Source organism: Canis lupus, chromosome 25, assembly GCF_011100685.1.
Source record: "Canis lupus familiaris isolate Mischka breed German Shepherd chromosome 25, alternate assembly UU_Cfam_GSD_1.0, whole genome shotgun sequence".
Taxonomy (NCBI): domain Eukaryota; kingdom Metazoa; phylum Chordata; class Mammalia; order Carnivora; family Canidae; genus Canis; species Canis lupus.
Genome location: NC_049246.1, coordinates 35273152 through 35286415, shown reverse-complemented (window position 1 = coordinate 35286415; position 13264 = coordinate 35273152). Strand labels below are relative to the sequence as shown.

General features: G+C 58.1%; 1 protein-coding gene across 1 annotated transcript; it reads right to left on the bottom strand.

Annotated features, from left to right (window-relative positions):
• Positions 1–6420: 6420 nt before the first annotated feature.
• Positions 6421–10332, bottom strand: REEP4 (receptor accessory protein 4). Its single transcript, XM_038573870.1, has 8 exons — positions 9944–10332; positions 9075–9147; positions 8639–8715; positions 8427–8547; positions 7897–8010; positions 7360–7495; positions 7042–7196; positions 6421–6953 (listed from the first exon to the last, which is right to left on the bottom strand). Exons 1-8 carry the CDS (start codon positions 9973–9975, stop codon positions 6888–6890), a joined length of 774 nt encoding a protein of 257 aa, XP_038429798.1. The 5' UTR covers positions 9976–10332; the 3' UTR covers positions 6421–6887.
• Between the last annotated feature and the right edge of the window lie 2932 nt (positions 10333–13264).

The following is a 13264-nucleotide window of genomic DNA, read 5'->3' as shown; positions in this document are numbered from 1 at the left end:
GCAGCCGGGTTCTCACGGGTCAGTGATGGGCGCGCGACCCGCGCCACCGACCCTGTGCCTCCTGGACCACTTGCCTGTGGTCCTCCAGCTCCCGCGCTCCCGCGCTCCCGCGCACCCCGCCGGCCGGCACAGGTCTGCCCTGCCTCAGCCTCACCCCACCAAGCTGCTCTTCACCATTCTTGACACAAGCCCCCTTCCAGGGCCCAATAGCAGGCACCGAGTCCGCCTCAGCAGTTCTGAGGAGACCTAGGCTCTCCTCTGTCCCTACTCTCAGGGCCTAGGCTTCACCAAGTGTCCAGGGAGGAGGTGGGACCAGAGGAGCCCCGACACCTGCTCCAGCCTGGTCTTCCCGGGGGGTCCGTCCCATCCCAATTCCTAGTGCTTCCAGGCCCAGCACTGGAGAGGAGCCCATGGGAGTGGCTCCTGGGAGGGAGCAGAGAGGAGGAGAGGAAATGGGAAAGCAGGGCACCCTCCACCCGAGGAAGCATCCCGGCTCCTCTGCGGGGGTGGTTCCAGAGCACAGACACAAACAGACAGATTCAAACACACACAGACAGATTCAGACACACATTGAAACCCACACGCCCAACGGGCGCTTCCCTTCCCTGCAGGCCCCCACCTCCCACCCTACAACTCCCCTGCCTCCCTAGAGAAGCCATCCTCGGCCTACCTTCACCCAGCCTGGGACAGAGGCCGTATCACCCCCGACCCCCCATCCCATGGAAGGGATGAGTTCTGGGATTGCCTCCAGCCTGGTCCCAAGTCACACTACCTACCATCCCTGGAGAGAGGAGCCATGAAGAGCTAGGAGGGAATTGTCTCCCAAGAGACTGAAAGACAGGCAGGAATCCTTTTACCAGTTGAGGAGAAGAGGAGGGGGCCCAAGAAGAGAAGGCCAGAAGGGGCACCGGGCAGGACTTGGGTCACGTTGGCATAGACTTGCTCATCCCCTCCGCCTCCCCCCAGAGGCCGCTTCTGTGGCAGGGCAGGCTGGTAGGGGTTGTTTACATGACTGAGTTATTAACACTCCCTTCCTCCCCCAGCTCCCCTGAGGGGTGGCCTGGACCTGAGTGCACCAGGGGAAATGATCCTGGAGGGTCTAATGAGCGCTGTGATGCCAAAGCCCCAAGCCCCAGATCCCCTCCCCCCCCAACCACACACACACACACACACACACAAGGCTGGCTCCAGAGTATGGGTAGGGGGGTGGGGTGTGCCTGTGGTCCCCCATCTGTGTCCTCTGGCAGCCAAAGCTCGTGGGAGAGTCTGGGGATAGATTTAATCAGCTGAGGGCCTAGATGAGGCTGGGCAGGGCAGGGTGGGAGCCTGGGCAGTCCTGGGCCCTGAGGGCCTGTCACTGTTATCCCCAAAGGAGTTGGGGACTGTCCCAGAGGAGCAGGACAGATATCTCCCCACACCTCAACCCCAGTTGCCATGTCTGCTTTGTCAGGTCACCGTCTCTGGACCCCAACAGGACTCTCAGGACAGGCTCCTGAAATGCCTGGGGGGGTCATGGGGGGGTCGAGGGAGAAGGCCCTTGCTGCCCTCACCCAGCTGCCCATCCTGCTCCACAGCCCATGCCACCAGCCCACAGAGCCCTTGGAACCGGCTCTTCTGTGCCTGAGGACGGAGCAGATCTAAGGAGACACACAAAAGATACAAACACAGAAGGAAAGCCACACACGCGTGGACACAATGCTGGCTTCATGGACAAAGGCAAGCTGACCAGCACCCCCAGAAGCGCAGGGGCCCACCCTGGGCTCACACCGACCCCTCACGCGCCCGCACACACATACACACAGATACACACACACACACACACACACACACACACACTGCTACACACATTCGTGCTGACAAGCGCAGCAGCACTCACGAGCCGGCTGCCCTCACGCTGTCCCCAGAGCCCCTTACCTGGGCAAGCACAGTGCCCCTCGGGTGGAACAGCCCCCTGCCCAGGGGAGGGCAGCAGGCGGGGGCGGGGGAAGGAGCCCCGGAGAGTCAGGCCAAGCTGCCACTAATCCGGGCGGGGAGAGGGGGGGGCACCCACGTCAGAGCGGGGACTGCCGGGTGGAGGGCATCTGAGGACATCCCCTCCCACACACGCGGCCGTCTGGGCACCTAGCCCTACTTCCCCAGCCCCTCCATCCTTCAGACAGCTGAGGCTGGCCTCCCCCCACCCCGCCCCCCACCCTTGTGGCAACGCCTGGACCAGGGGGCATGGGGGAGGGGGAATACTGGGGAGAATTATCCCAGGACCTGGGGTGAGGAGGAGAGGAAGGGAAGTGTCTGAGATGCTTTTGGAGCCAGGAGGAAGCTCTGGAGCAGATGCCCCCTCCCCTCATGCCCACCCACCCACACCCCTGACCTAATTCCTCTTCTCAGTCCGTACCTCCCCAGTGCCCCTCCTCCCTCCCCCAACCTCCCCTCCCCTGCAGTCTAACCACCCCGGTAGAGAGAGCTACCTCATTCTGCCCCAGGCTCAGGACCTTCTGCCTAGCAACCCAGTTCCGGGCGGGGTGGGGCGGGGCGGGGGGGTGGGATGGGGGGGCACCCAGGATTTTCTGAGTAGCAGGCCTCATTTTTCTGCTGGGGTTTCTGTCCCCTACCCAGCTATCAGGCATCCTGGTCAGCCCCTGATGTCTATCTAGGACAAGAGGTGAGAGCCTGGGTGCTCCTGTCAACCCCCTCATGGGCGGGGCAGTGCCAGTCCAGACTCCCCAACTCAGCCTGGGCCAGGGCAGTGTTGGAACAAGAGGCTGACTACCTGCCGCCCAAGTGTGGCAGGTAGGCACAGAAGCCGGGGGCAAGAAGGGGGACCTGGACACACAAGGGCCACAGGCCAAAGGGGGCCAAGGAGTTGGGGGGAGGGAGTCATCCGAGGTCTAAAGGCAGGTGGGGCGGTGTGGAGGCAGAAAAGAGGAGGCCAGGAATTCAGGACCACACACAGCTGGCTCCTGGGAGGTGATGGAGGAGACCCTCAAACAGGCAAGGTGGATGGGGAAGCTGGAGGGTAAGCCCAGGGTGCAAACCCATAGAGGCTAGTGCCTAAGGCCAAGCAGAAGTGTGTTCTTCAGAGGGACATCTCCCTTCTCAGTGCCCAGCGCTCGCTTGGGGGCCCAGCACATCTGTGCTCCAGGCCAGTTGGAACAGAGGCCCCGCCTTGATCTGCCGGGGCATAGCGGTGGATGATGGAAGGCTGAGGGGGACAGGGGCAAGCCAGAGCCTCTGGGGCCTGAGGGCCTGGAATCCCCTGCAGAGGGAAGAAGCGTCAGTGGTGGCAGATGTCTCAGTGATTCTGAGGGACATGGGGGGCTCTAAGGGAAGCCCAGCCCACACCCAATGTTCCAGTCTCAGGAAGACGTGTATGCTTGGCCAGAAATGCTCCAGAATTTATAATTCCCCTTGGCCCTTCCCCTCTGGCTTCAGAATGTCCTGGAACCCATGTAACTACAGCAGCCACTTGGCAAATGTGTGCTATAGAGACCCTGGCATTACCAAGGAGATACAGTGCACAGAGATGAAAGTGCAAGGCTGTCTCCTCCCTCGAGGAGCTTATACTCAATTCGTGCATTTGTTCTTTCACCATTGAACAGTTGCTGGGGCCTCTTATGTGTCAGGCTCCATGCTGGGCACCATGTGGCAACTATGGGAGTCAGCATGTTAGCAGGGTGCTTCTGGTCCCACTCCAGGGAAGTCGGGGCAGGGGGCACTTCACAGAGGAGGGGATGCTTGGGCTCACAAGTCAGACAATAAATAAGTGAGCCTTTACCACTGAGCCACGCATGTATGGCAATATTTCACTTTGACTAAACCACTATTTGTTTCAGGCTGGGATACAAAAGTGAATAAGAGGCAAGTCTGTTCTTTATGGAGTCACAACGAAAGGGGGAGAAAATCTAATGTGCTCAAGGCAAAAACAGATTGTAAGAATAGATATGGAGAGGTCTGGATGAGCAATCAGTTCCAAAGGGGCAGGGGGTGTGCTCACAGAGGGCTTCCTGGGACAGGCGTTGTCTGAGTGGGGATCACAGGGCAAATAGGAACAGGACAGAGAATGGGGTAGAAGAGGAAGATCATGTGAGGGCAACAGCATGGAGCTAATAGATTGACAGAGGTGGCAGATGCAAAGCAAGTCAGGTTTAGGGGAGGCCAGCTGGTTGGGGAGGGAAGGGTGATGGGCATACCGGCACAGCCCACGGTGTCCCCAGGACTGGGAGCAGGCCAGAGATCAGGACCCTTGGGAGCTTGAGAAGGGGTTAGCCAGTCAGGGAAGGCTTCTTGGAGAAGGCAGGTCTCTAAGGAAGGCTATGGGGGCTGGGAAAGAAAGGTTGTTGAGAGGGCGGGAGATTCATACAGCTGGAGCAAAGGCGGGCGGAGGGGGGGGGGGGGCTTAGGTGAGCACCCAGGAGTCAGAAAAGGCACTGCCTTGGAGCTGTAGGGCAGCCAGGCTAGCCAGGAGGCTGGGGGAGGGGAAGGTGAAGATCTTGGGCCTAAGAAAACTGTCACCATTTGTACCCAGGGGCCCGGGGGACCCTGCTGCCCACTCTAAAGCCCATCTTCAGAATGAGAGCAAGCAAAGCTTCAGCAACGTCAACACCCCATAGCTTCAGGCCTCCCCCCAGTGCCCTGTCCTCTGGGCTTATGTTTCATTCACTCCTTCATTGCATACTCCTCTCTTGTGCACCCCCGGGGGTTCCAGGGTGTGGATCCTGCCATTCCATGTCTATCACAGCAACTTCTGGGCGAGCTTGCCTCATGAGACAGAGCCCCCACGCACAGGCAGCCTCACCAGGGACAAGCTACTTCATCTCTCCAAGTCTCCGTTTTTCCATCTGTGAAATGGGCCTAAGCCCTACCTGCAGCCTTGTCAGGAAGATTCGAGGAGACCATCTCTATGAAATGCCCAGCACGAGGCTGGGTGCGCAACCGGTGTTCGATACAGCTCTGTCTCCTTCTTCTGGCCTCCTCTCATCTACTTAGACACACACAGTGATGAAGCCACACTGCCTGGTTTGAAGATGACTTCCGCCATTTATTAGCTATGTAACCTCGGGCAGATCACCTGCCCTCTCCGTGCCTGTTCTCCCATTTGTAAAATGGGTGTTATAATAATAGTACCTGCCTCTGGAGGTTGCTATGAATATTAAGTGAATGTATGTTGGGGGCTCCAAGCAAGAGCTGCTGGGTAGTCACGTTTGAGATACCAGCTATTCCTAGACTCCACATCCTGAGTATCTTGAAGCGTGCCTGGTACCCGGGAAATACTCCATAGGGGTTTTCTGAATGAACAAAGGAAGAGATGAGACAACACCACGATGCAAGGGAACACCTAGATAGGAAATCACTGAACACCAATATGTGAGGGGCTAAACCACTCCGGCCGATTAAGTGCCTTCCCCAAATAAAACCCAGATAATCCCCACACCAAGAGTTAATCCATACTCTTCAGGTCACTCGGGGTGACCACCCTATTTCCCCTCTTCCCATCCACCTCTTTGCTTAATCAAAAGTGGGAAGGAAGAGCAGGCATGGGGTGGCCGAGGGGAGCAGCCTTGGGACAGTGTGGTGAGACCAGAACCCAGGGGCAGGGGAGGGCAAAGCCATTGAGGCTGCCCCAGGGATTAGCATAGGGGATGGAGTAGAGTCAGCTGGGGCAAAGAGCCTGGATCTCAGAACAGGGGAGCCTCCATGCATGGGGCAGAGGGGACCAATGACCACAAACAGGAAGGAGCAGCAGAGAGGGCCATTGGAGGCCAGACCAGAATTCTGCATCGTTTCCCAGCCAGCCAGCCAGCCAGCCAGAGGCCAGGCCCCTCTAGGGCAGGGCTCTGGCCAGACTCCCAACCCCGCCCTCCTTGACCTGGAAGCTAGGGGCAGCCCAGACCCTGGCAGCTGCTGCCCTCTCGCGGCCATTCCGAAGACATGCAATGCTCCCAAGGCCATCTGGGATGTTTACAGGAACTCAATGCCCCTAGAGCTGCCTCCTAGAGACCCCTGAGGGCCCACGGGGGCAGTTGGTCTCCCCAGGCCTAACTGTTTACAGCTCCAGTTAATCCCCATGAAACTACTGTGCTGCCCAGAGTTCCCTCCACGCCTCTGTTCCCACTACCTTCTGCTTCCCATCAAGGTCCAATGCCATCTCCTCTGCTTATAGTCTCAGACTCTGACCCCTCTCCAGGGTGTCCTCCCTACCACCACCCCTAGTCTCCCATCTGTGTTCTCAGAAGTCTCCAAGAGCTTCCTGTGACAGTACTTGCCACATCACAACTATATGTTAATGGCTACATGCCCCCACCAGGAGACTGGTCCCAAAAGGTCTGTCCTTTTAACCCCCATCCTAGGCCTGGTCTGGCCTGTAGCAGGCTGTTTAGCATTGTGTACTGTGAGGACCAGGAATATAAAACCAGGACAAACAGAACACTTTTATATGTTTATTTACCAAAATGTGCATAAACCTGACCTCATTCACCAACACAAAACACAACCAGGGAACACGCGCACGTGCGCGCGCACACACACACACATATACACACACGGGGCCTTAGAGGAGGCTGTCAAGTACTTTGAAGGACAGGAAGGAATGAACACAGCTGGGTGGACTTTTGGCTTCACTTGCAGAGGTCTGGGAAGGGCTCTGGTCCCACACACCCAAGAGGGTATAAGGATGAGAAAGGCAATAAATAGAATCATGGGCCCAGCCTGCTTTGGTTCATCACAGGTATATCCCTGTGCACCGCCCCAGCCCCTAACCGAGAGCAGGAGCCAGGAGGACACAGCCTGAGCAGCTGGTGTAGGCAGGTCAGATGTGCACCCAGTCGCCCCCTCCAAGCAGTCCCTGGTACCCCATAAGGCAAGACGTAAGACTCGGCCAGGCTCTGCAGATCCTAGCCATTCATGTCTGAAGAAATGGTCTTTTTCCTTGTCCGAACCTTCAGGGAGCGCGAGGTACCCTGAGGGGAGAGAGCAGATACAACGGGAGGAGGTGTAGGCCAAAGTCCCTGGACAGCCCGCCTCCCTCACGCCTTCCTGGCCACTGACCTCCCGCACGGGCGGCTTCCTCTTGACCACACGCAGGCTCTGGCTGCGGTTGAGAGGCTTCTCTCGGGGCCGGGCAGGTGGCTGGGGGACTGCCTCTGTATCCGACCAGCATTCATCTTCGGTGTCGCTGTCCTGCAGCCCCCCTGCCCGGTACCCTGAATAGAGGAGAGAGAGGCCAGGGAGCCAAAGCTGGGCATTTCCACAGTCTGAAGGCCTGGGGCCCAGCCACGCCTTCTTCTAATCCCCAGGGAAGCCACAGCTCAAATGGAAGGAGCATCCCTCTTGGAACAAACAGCTCCAGATCTCTCTCCTACTCACCGATGGGTCGCCTGCGAAGAGGTACTTGGTCCTCCAGGTAGAGGGGATCCTGGTAGGCAGGGGCAGGGGCATCAGGAATAGAGCGCAGGTCCTGCATGGAGAAGCTTCGTAGCCTTCCGGCCAGTGCCCCCTGACTCTGCAAGAGAGGGGGAGCCGATGCATCACCTGGAGGGATGGAGCAGGGGATCCTAGCAGCATCCTCTATTCCCAGGTCTGAACCAGGGCAGCTGTGCAGGGAAATTAAGCACTGACTGGCAGGTCATCACTGGGGCCCTGGCCTCGGAACTGAAAGCAACTTAGTAACCTTCTAGGTCCATGTCTTTGTGCTGCCAACAGGAAATGAAGGCCCAGAGAGCAGGATTTACCGCTCGCGGTCACTGGCCCAGCTCCATCCTCCGGCCAACACCCCACCCATCACCTCCTACCCTGTCCCCTGGCATGGTTTGGTGCTGTCTCCCAGCTCCCTGACAGAGAGCTGGACTCCCCCAGAAGGCACTGGGGGTGGGAGGGCTGCTGGAGGGCTGGGGCCCAGGTCACCTTGGTGGCAGCCTGTACAGCGGCCGAAGCAGCAATGTTGAGGCCCCGCTTCCCAAAGCTGAGCATCGTCTCATAACTGCGCTCCTTGGCCTGCACGATGCAGGTGTCAATCTCCTGTGGAGGGCGGGGAAGGGGGAAGAGTTCAGGTGCACAGTGGGAGTCATCCTTCCTCTGCAGACCCAGAGAAGCCACTGCGTCCTGTGCCTCCCTGTCCACCCCCACCTACAGGGCGCTGGCAACCACACCAAGGGCAGGGCTCCCCACCCACCCATTCCCCCACCTCAGGGGATGACCATGCTCAGCCTTCTCCCACTGTCCCCAAAACAACTGCCAGCTCTGCACATTCACATGTGCTCCCATTTGATTATCGCAAAAGAGGAAAAAGGCTACTTTCTATCAAGGTCCCACAGCTAAGGGCAACAGGACTCAGATTAGAACCCAGATATCATCCAGTATCCTGAACCCCGAGTCCAGGGTCCTTTCGTTCACACCCACCCCTATGTTTCACTCCCTGACTCCCCCCGAAGTACCTTCTCATGACGGGACAAGGACGGGTGGACAAACTTTCGGTAAAGCAGGCTGGCCCCTTTGGTGTAAGGTGAGAGCAGCCACAGCACAAAGGCCATCTTGATCTCATAGTAGAAAGGGAACCTGTCAGAGGACAGGGTGGGCAAGGTCAGCAGGGAGCCCGGCTGAGTGGGCCAGCACCTCCCCACAGCCCATAGGCCCCCTGCATGCATACCAGGAAATAAAGATGTCTGTGAAGGTCTCCACCGCCATGAATAGTGCAAAGACTATCCAGTACATCATCCATCGGACCTGGGGGTGTGGGTGGGGGTGTCAGAGGCCAACAGCTGAGCCTGCAGAGCCAACTCCCCTGTCCTAGGCTGACCCAGAGATTCCAGAGAGCCTGTCCTGCTGCATTCTCCTGGCAACTGGTTGGCCCTAGAGTTGCCTCTGAGAAACTGCCACTCATTTCTGTACCCACCCCCAAGAAGCTTCACCCACACGATTCTGCATGGGCTCCCCAATCGCCTGCCTTCCAACCACACCCACTCTGCTTAGGATATGCCACCTGCTTATGCCCCTGGAGGCAGGGGATGCCAGTTCAGACCCTCCCCACTTTGCCAAGTCCCCCCAGACCTGAATGAAGCCCTCCTGCCCACAGCCACACTCACATATTCACGAATGTTCTTGGTCTTCACAGCCTTGTAGGAAGCATAAGCTGGGTATAGCATCCCAAACACCAGCCTAGAAGGGCAGCCCATAAAACAGAGGGGGAATATGAGCAGCATCCTGTCCTCCTCGCCCCACCAGGTGGCCACCTCCCTCACAGATGTGAAGTGGCAAGGGCCTACCTGTTCTTCCCGCTTGGCTTGCACAATGTGTGCCTGAGTCAGTGCCCTGGAGGCCACCTCCCCACCCTGCTGTTTACAAACACCCCAAGCCTGCCCGGGCCTGCATCAGTGGCCTATGGGTGCATGATCGAGCGGAACACACACAGCCGCACACAGGTGGGTGGGAGGCAGGCTGCTGAGCTGGTGAGAGCACCAGGCTGTCTGCTCCTGTGGACATGCCATCAGGTCCACGGCCACCAGACCTGGCACTGCCAGGTTGCAGATAGGAATACTGGAGCCAGATGGAGTACTAAAAGGTGAGAAGAGGCCAGAATGGGGAGGCTGAGGCCAGGATGGTGAGTCAGGTGACTGCTCAGAAGGGAAGCAGGCACCTGGAACATCCGCCCACGACGTGCCACATCTTGTGTTTGCTAAGGGACTGCAGGTCGGCCTGAAGTCCTCGGCCCCACACACCTGTCTGCGGTGTGTGTGACTGCGGGAGGGGTGGCCACGGACCAAGGAGGCTTGAGGGCTGGAGGGCAAGCCAGGGTACCCCATGGCACGTGCAGGCCCGCAGGTCCGTTAACCCTCACGGTGAGTGTTGAGGGAGCCCCACAGGAGGCCCCTTTGCCATCAGATGTCCCCCTGTTCCAGATCAGGAGCGCTGTGGCTCCTGGGGATAGAAGGTGTAGGAAGGCACCCGTACTCACACCACCAGGCGACAGATCATCCAGGACACCATCCTGCAGCCTCGGGGACGAAGGGGGAGGGGATCCCCCAAGAAGAGGAGCAGAGGGACGCTCGGGCGGGGCTGGGACGGGGGCTCGGCGGAAGCGCGGGAACCAGAGGGGCGCTCGGGCCGCCCCTGAGTCTGCGGTGCGCGGAGCCGGAGGAGTGGGGCGCCCGGTGCCGAGGCTCGGAGGCCGGGCTCGGGGGCACCGACTCGGGAGCCCGGGGCGGGCGCGTCCTCCCTCGCCGCCGCGCTCCTGGGCGGATGCCGCTGCAGGAACCAGGCGTCGGGCTCCCGCCGCGCCGCTGGGCGGGTCCGGCCTCCGCTCGCCCCGGTCCCCGCGGTCTCGCGGCGCCCGGCCACCGGCACCGGCCTCGGGGCGGAGTTTGCAACTCACTTGAAAGTTGCACGGAACTGCGCGCTGCCCAACCCCTGGGCTCCGGCGCCGGGCGCAGGCGCAGTGCGGCCCCGGGGGGGCGGGGCGGGGGCGAGGACGCCGGGGGCCCGCCCCTTAAAGGGCGACCCGCCTCCCCGCCGTGCGCGGGGGCCCGCGGGTCCAGGAGCCCGCCCGCATTGGCAAGATCAAGGGATGGGAAACCGCAACAAAAAAGATGCAGAGGAGGAAACTTGGACTCCACAATTTTCGCGGCTCTTCCCTGGCTTCCCCCTTTTGCCTCATCTTTCCCTTCTGTAAAATGGGAAAAAGTCCTGGGCCGGGCGCAGGATCCCGCTTCCAGGCTCACGCACAAGGGGAGGGAGGCTTGGCCGAGCGCCGGCAGATCCAGGTCCCGCAGCTCCGGGGCACGAGATGCATAAGCGCCTCCGTGACGCTGAGATGACCCAGAAAGAAAGCGGGAGGAAGTGGGAGAGGGGAGCTGTCGTCACATGCGTGGCTCATCATCCCTTTGAGACTCACCCCGAAGAGTGGGCTTCAGGAGTTGACTTCTCTCAGGGATACCTCTCCAGAGGCACATACCTGGGCGGACTGACCACGAGACATTCTGGACAGAGAGCCCCCAGCCCCCACCCCCCCACCCATGCCTTCTTCACCAGACCTTTGAAATTCCACCTATTTCTGTGAGGACAGAACACAAATGTCCCCGAGAGCTGAATCATATCAACAATTGCCACTTAGTAGCTAATTTTTGTGTGCAAGGTCTTGACCTTTACAAAGATTGCACCCTCTCCCCCCCCCCTTTTTTTTTCACCATTGATGAAAAGTAACATCATCTAGTGGCATTTGTTGCTGGATGATGGGTGAATGAAGACAGAATGATCAGTCTTCTGAACACAGCCCTGGAAGGCCAGAGGGAACGGAGAAGCTCCTCCAGGGGCAGGTGTATATGGGGAAGAAAGTGGGAGGCTCAAAGGAGAAGGCAGGCTTGGTTGCTTCCAGAACTTTGTGTGTAGGATTGCATGCTTTGTATCTCTTCTGCACAGTGCCCCATTCCTCTGGCTGACAATGGGGACTGTGCCCTTCACCCTGCGCAGCCTCCCCCCTGCTTCACAGGGCTGGCAGCAGAGTTACCTAGAACCATGGGGATGGGAAACTTGAACAGTTATTACTTTTTATTAGAGCCATAGTTAATTCCCATCACCTATTGAGAGGATGGAATAAATAATGATGGGGGCCAGGGAAAGGAGGCTTCCTGGGAATAAATAAACACAAGGTAATTATGTAGTCTTAATTACTATCATCCATTTTATTGGTGATGTGGGGTGTGAGAGCTAGCAGTGAAACTGACCCACAGGAGAAACTTCCCTGAGGCCTCCCTCTTTCCCATCTAACCACCCCCTCACCCTGGGCCTCGCTCCTACCCTATGTTGGAAGAACAAGAAACTCCAAGAGCCAGAGTCCCACCCTCCATCTCTAGCCACAGACGTTATGAAAATCTGTGCCCAGAAAAAAGGATGTGGTAACTCCATAGGGGGCCAGCTCAGGAGGAGCTGGGGGCTGCGGTAGAGGGAAGAGCACCCGTTCCTCTGGAGATAAGGGTGCCTGGGCTGTGTGCATGTGCTCCCTTTGGTCCCTGCTGCAGAACCACGTCCTCCCTGGCTGCCTTCCAGAGTCACCTGACCTGACCTCAGCATCTACCCTCACTTGCTGGTGAAGAGCTCTCTTGTGCCCACTTTAAGACCTCTCTCCCCAAAAGACCACCCTGGAGGGGAAAGTCTCTCACATAGAGACTCCTGGTCCTCATAACGGCACTAGGAAATCTAATGGACATCAGAGGTGTGCTCCTGGGAGCAGGGCCCAGCATGGAGGGGTGTGCGGCTGGGAGCTGAGGGGTGTCATCCTCAGCTCTGCAGAGTGAGTGGACTCTGTCTCTCATGGCCTTTGGTCATGAGATGTTGACATAGTTACCCAGCTACACTGGATTGCTAAGCAACTCTCTGGACACACAGATGACCCCCAGGGCAGGTGACCAGGCAGGCATACAGCAGGCCTCATTCCCCGTGGCATTCAAGAGGAGGAGTGTCTCCCACCCCTGGAAAGAGTCCTAGGGGGAGTGACAGTCAGAATGATGTTTATCTTTCTACCGGGCAACAGAGTGCCAATGTGTCTGGGAGGCTCAACCCACTTCCCCTGGCAACTTCTCCCTGGCACAGCGTGAAGGGCCATTCCCCATTTGAGAAAGCAGAGCAGGAATTCCCAGGATAGTGTGGCTGGGGGACCTGTGGGGCACCTGCTAAGCCAAGAGCATATGGATATGGTTTCAAGAGGTGGAACCCCAGACATGGCACCTGTGAGATTCACCATTGTGAGGTTCGTCCAGGGGCAGGTTTGTCTGGGCACCTGAGGCTACAGGTGAGACATAGGGTTCAGGGGCTCTGAGACTGATGGATAAGAAACCCTAGTCCACAGACAGCAGTTCTCTCCAAAGATCAGCCTCCTTTCCCACAAGTACCCTTCTCTGAGCCACCTCTGCATCTCATGGAGTCCCAAGGACCAATACAAGTCACAATTCTGTGTCAGACACACTATTCCATGGGCTATCCATATACAAATATATTATACATTTCATGCATGTAAATCTCACACTAACCGTGTCAGCTAAGTGTCTTGATTATCCACATGTTATAGATGAGGAAACGGAGATACAAATGCGTGAAATAATATGGCTGAGGCCACGCCTGCTGCTAAGTAGCAGAATCAAGAGTTGACAGAGTAGGTTTTATCTACTTCACAGAAGGAGAAACCAAGGGCCACGGAACTCAGTGGACTTGCTTGAAATCTCACACCTAGGGCAAGGGCTGGCAGTAGTGGAGTGGAGGGGAGAGGTGAGGAGAGGGACTGCTG